Below are 5,382 nucleotides of genomic sequence, written 5' to 3'. Positions count from 1 at the left end.
GGAGGACAGAAAATGTCTTAGTAGCAGAGACACAAAATACATGCAGAATAATGCAAATATGAAGTTAAAAACACACAAGACATGCAGGTTTACTTGTATTCTACAGGTCATTTTAATTGAAAAGAATCATGACGACAGTGTTTGTATAGCTGACCTGAGATCGGTCTATATAAGGAATCACGGTGCTCCACTCTGGTTTACTTCCTTCTCAAGCCGTGCCTTGAGGGAGACCCTGTAGCGGTGGAGACCGGTCACTGTTTTACTCTCTTATTCAGGATCTTTGTTCTAGATTTTTACTCTGATATGCCAGAACTAAATAAAGGCATTTTATCACAAAATAAAGTGTAGACTTCAACTGTTTGAGGATGTTTTTAAGAGGCTCCTGCTGCTTCTCTAAACTGGCAGCGCACTAATCTGAATCTACTGCAGGTAACACACTGACTGTGGAGGAAGTACCTCACACAACCCAACTATCACTTTTAAGTGTGGTGAGCTGAACTTGAATCATGTGATACCAAGCGACACTCCCAACTACGACCTACTGAACGCCGTGTGGCCTGTCAGTTTGCGACCATGGGCGGGTTCAGGTGCACGTAGTTGCCTTCACGCCAAATCATGAACGCTGGGTAAAGAGGCTCAGTGAATTTGGCGTAGAAGGTGTGGAGGTGACTCAGTGTGTTGGATGAGATTTTGTAGTAGGACAGAGTCCCACCGGGCCAGTCCAGAAACACTCCAAGCTGGGTGCAGCCGGTGCACGGAGGAGGGTAAAACTGGCTCTTATGATTGTGCTCTGCGTAGAGTGTAGGTGCTTGGGGGGGCCACCTGTGGCCTAAACACCAGGACATCACGTTCCACCCGATCCTGCACAATTCATCTTTCCCCTTCCTAAAAATTCCCTTGTAGCTGACGCCCACAGCAACATCCTCACTTTGGCCAGCGCTCCACTCCACCTCCCAGTAACAGCGGCCCGTCAGCCCCTCCCTGCACAGAACCTGATAAAAATTATCGAATCTCTCGGGTCGATCGGGATAGGACTGCTGCGCTCCGTGCGTCGCCTTCCTGTTCCCCTCAGAGAGGATGAGGTTGTTGTTTGCCGTGTCTGGGTCCAGGGTGAGAACACTGGCATCTGATGGGGGAAAACCACAACACCACTGTCAGCACTCATCATAATCACTGTTCACACTCGGAGCACAGCATTGTCTGGGGTTACAAATATGAAAACATTTTAAATTAGCAATATATCTTTGTCAGCTTTAGATTACAGCCTGCACGTTGTAGTGTGAATATTACAGTGAAGTACAAAGTATGAAGGAATCACGTACTGAGACCTACAGTAAACATAGAAGTGAGTAAGCACAGGTAAACCAGGTAAACCAGGTAAACCAGGGGGTGACAAATTTGTGTTTGGGAAGGGGAGGACTAAATTACACGGTTTTTAAATAAAGCAGCACATATTGAAGGTAAAGGAAAACACATGACACTTAGTTATCACTGAAAATATAGTAAAATGTTCCTTAAACAGAACTTTTCAAAACAAATCCACATCATTTAATATGAATTTGAGTTTTGAAACATCTGGAGTTTGCTGTTTGTTTTGTTTGTAAAAAGTCAGACATTGCTCACAGACAATAGAGGAGGATTAATCACAGACTCAGTGGTTTTGACTGTGGGGTCATGATGTTGGAGAGATATGAGCGCCTGCATCTTTTACTACTTCATGATTTGTGGACATTAGTTCTTTCAGAATTTCATACGACACTTTCACCTGTCTGACCTTTTTCCGTTTATGTTGTTTGTCTACATGTCTGCGAGTTATCCTCGCAGACATCAACACTATCAACAGTAAAACCAGGGGAGAGAAAACTGTCCGGGGTGCGTCTCTTTAAAGAGAAACCAGAGGCGAAGCAAAACGATTTTATCACAGAGAAGAAAAGCAAAAGCGGAAAGATTCAAAAACTCTTGTGATAATTTGTCTGTAGATTAAAACTCAAGGTAAAGAGATCATAAAACCAAGTGGTTGAATTTCCCCATTAGATGGAGAATATTAAATTTCCCTATATACGCTCTCTGATAATGAAATACAGCCAGGCCTCCTCCACAAACTGGGGTGGACGTGTTTTATTAATGCAACACAGTCACGTGAGATTTTAAAAAAGAAAAACAACCCAGCTCCCTCTTTTCCCTCTTTAACGCCACGTTGTTAACGCCTGCAGTGGCGGTGTGAGCGTTCATCCACATCTGTTCATTTATGTTATGGTGTCTTGTTGCTTTATATCGTGGTGGAGAACATAATTACACATCCAGGTATGCCTATTGCTTAACCTCCGTCTTATTAATTATCTAAATATTATTATAATCATATTGGGGTTTTTTTATTGATACTCTCTATACACTAGATCATTACAAAATAATAATTTGCAGGCTGTAACCTTAAAGTCAGATTGGATTGTTGGATTAAAGGGTTGCGGTTAGCATGGCACGGTTCCTGAAGGAGGGAAAATTGTCATTATTTGACTGGAAGTGGGAAAAATGAAGGAATAAAATGACTCACACCAAATTAAAGCACTTCTGTCTTTGATAGCATCCACCGGAGGAAGGTCAGGCCTTGAGAAGTCATCACTGATCAGGACGCCATCTTTGTAATGGTAGATGTTTGCGCCTTTATATTTCTCATTTGCTGAAGTCGCTGCGAGGAACCTGAAGCCCCTGCTTCTCTTCAGGGCTTCAGCAAGGTCGTGGAAAGCTTTGGCTTTTCCTCTCATGCTGACCACCACCTCATCTGACAAGTACCAGTGGTCCTGTGCAGGTGGGGCGACGCCCACATTGCCCTTTAACTTAAGCGGATCCACGTAGTCGGCCAACTCCTGCAGGTAGGGTTCGGTGGTCTCCAGTGAGGTGAAAACAAAGCAGAGAGCATGCTCTACACCTGGGGCCAGAACCTCTCTCTCCAGCTCTAACTGACCCGGGACAATTTTTATCTCTGTTCCCTCCATCATATCGACGCAGGAGCCGATGACATTGATCTCTCTCTGTTTATTATCCAACCACTTAGTTAATTTGTCTTGACTGAACGGCGACTTGTCTCTGTCTTTTAAGAATTTCTCTAACTCGCTCTCATCTTCTTTTCCTTTCTTGATGAGGGGCAGTTTCTTTGCGACCGTCTGTTGGAGTGTAGTCATGTAAAAAGTGCAGAGTTTCTGGAAACTCCTCAACTTCTCGTCAATCTTCGGAAAATGTTTCACAACTTTGTGCTCCAGACAGTCGTTGCATCTTTTTCCCAGTTGATCTAAGTCTTCCAGAGCACTCTGAACCTTCCTCACCAGTCCAACACTGACCTCAGTCATCTCCTGAGGAGGTTTGGAGTTCAGATACTTCAACGGCAACAGCCAGACCTTCAGTGGAACAGAGTTTTCTCCATTTTTTCCCAGTAGCTTGGGAAGTTTTATGTAAGTCTTCACTGCCTTTTCAAAAGTTGCAGGGTTGCTTTCAAGAAGGAAGTCCCCTAAGAACTTGCAGGACAATGTGTCTGTCAGGGCTTTTTCTTTGTCAGTAAGCTTGATATCAACTTGCCCCTCAATGTCAAAGTCAGGAATCTTCTTTATCACAGCTTTCATGCCTCCCTGGACGTCCTGAACGCTGCTGTCCTCTAACTTCTCGCTGTCAAATACGAAGAAAGCGTTTGCCCCATAAAGGATTCCTGTGACTACGTGTGTCGCCAAGCCCGTCTCAATGACATCTGTTTGTTGTGTATCCATTTTTCCAACATCAGTCACTGACAGCTGTTTGAAAGTAGTCGTAGCTTTGTACTGCAGCGTCACTCTGCTCTGATGGTGGAATTTCTTCTTGTCGTTCAGATACTTCGCCGATCCCTCAACTTCAACCAGTCCACTCAGGAAACTGGCCTTCAGAGACGCATCGACGCCCAGCAGAAAGGACTTGTCTTCAATGGAATCTGAGGTGAGGATTTCAAATGCGCTGCTGTACTGAGGGTTCTCAACTGAGTGCCCTTTGAGAGTTGTTTCATCCCACAATGTGACACCTATGAATAATGGATCATTTTTAAGTAGGAAAATCATTTTGTTAAAATGAGGACACACAAAGAGCTGACAGGTGCCAGTAAAAGCTTCAACAACCCTCAACTCCAGCGTGAGTTATGGGCGCAACTTCCGGTAATTCCTTTCACCGAACCGGCATCTGACAGCTTGTCACACCTTCAATGGGCTAATGTGAAGAGGGAGGATTAAATATTGTTTCTATTATCCATGACTGTTCGTTGTTATTATTGTAACCATGACAACGAAGATCATCTGATGTTGAGGAAGTACTTATTATAACCAAGGCATGACCGTCATTATAGTAACCACGGCTGCGTTGGGTACGCCGCTCTCAGTATTCTGTTTATTATGATAACCATGACCAGTACGCATAAAACTGGGCGAGGGCGCTATTTCAGGAGTCACTCCTATGGGTCGTATCGGAGGGTTGGAGGACTTGTTAAAAAGGATGGAAGATTTGACGAAATAGTCTCAGATAACACAAAAACTGTGTCCCAATTCATGTCCTTCAGAGGACGCAGTCTACTAAGGCGGCGCCCTTTGTAGCTATCATAGACCGTGAAGGCCGAACCGAAATGAGACGGTCTGGCCTGTGGGTGATTTTTGCTTCGCGTCAGCAGCCCATACCGTTGCATCGCAAAGCGTGGCTCCTGATGCCTTGTAAAATGTCTAACTTCTCCTTTAAGGTAATAGGTTTTGTTCCCACATCATTTATTCCCTAAAACTCTCTAAGACAAGGGAAGACACCTGTTGCAAACAGATAAACCCGTTCAGGGAAAGAAATACCTGGAGGCTGTGCCCATAATTCACACCAAGTGTAATGAGACTAGGGACGAAGGATAAGTCTGGGTATAAACACTGTCTTACAAAGGATGCTGTGACATAAAATACATTTCCATGCATATCTTACTGTATATCATAAATTATTATTTTTATTCTGTGAGTTGATAAACTATATTGAGTTCTGATGATGAGTTACTTTCATAGACTTCAGATAAAGACTTACCTGGGATCAGTTTATGTTGCAAAGCATCATAAAGCATCCCTAAGGTGAAAGGTCGACCCAGGGCAGACACTTCCGTGATGTCTGAAGACATGTCTCCAACCTGGTAGAGAAACATCGTATGTGAAACCAAAACTCAAACAAATAGAAAATTGTTTGCTAAGCCAACAGTAAGGTCTAAGAACTTTAAGTAGCACAATTACTACAACTACAACTTGGCATTGGACACTTTTATCCAAGTGACCTATAGGTGAGGGGCAACACTAGAGCTTCTGTACAGAAGGAGACCTTGAAGTTGAGTAGTAAGTACAAAATCTGTTCAGT

At 43.6% G+C, this 5,382-nt stretch overlaps 1 protein-coding gene across 1 annotated transcript; it reads right to left on the bottom strand.

Moving 5' to 3' along the window:
• Positions 1 to 220: 220 nt before the first annotated feature.
• Positions 221 to 5,152, bottom strand: LOC111226377 (stonustoxin subunit alpha-like). Its single transcript, XM_022751486.1, has 3 exons — positions 5,062 to 5,152; positions 2,552 to 4,039; positions 221 to 1,126 (listed from the first exon to the last, which is right to left on the bottom strand). The coding sequence occupies exons 1-3, from the start codon at positions 5,150 to 5,152 to the stop codon at positions 561 to 563; spliced, it is 2,145 nt and encodes a 714-aa protein (XP_022607207.1). The 3' UTR covers positions 221 to 560.
• Between the last annotated feature and the right edge of the window lie 230 nt (positions 5,153 to 5,382).

The sequence above is a fragment of the Seriola dumerili genome, unplaced genomic scaffold (assembly GCF_002260705.1).
Source record: "Seriola dumerili isolate Sdu_G_001 unplaced genomic scaffold, Sdu_1.0 BDQW01000155.1, whole genome shotgun sequence".
NCBI classification, from domain to species: domain Eukaryota; kingdom Metazoa; phylum Chordata; class Actinopteri; order Carangiformes; family Carangidae; genus Seriola; species Seriola dumerili.
This window is presented reverse-complemented; position numbering and strand designations above follow the sequence as displayed.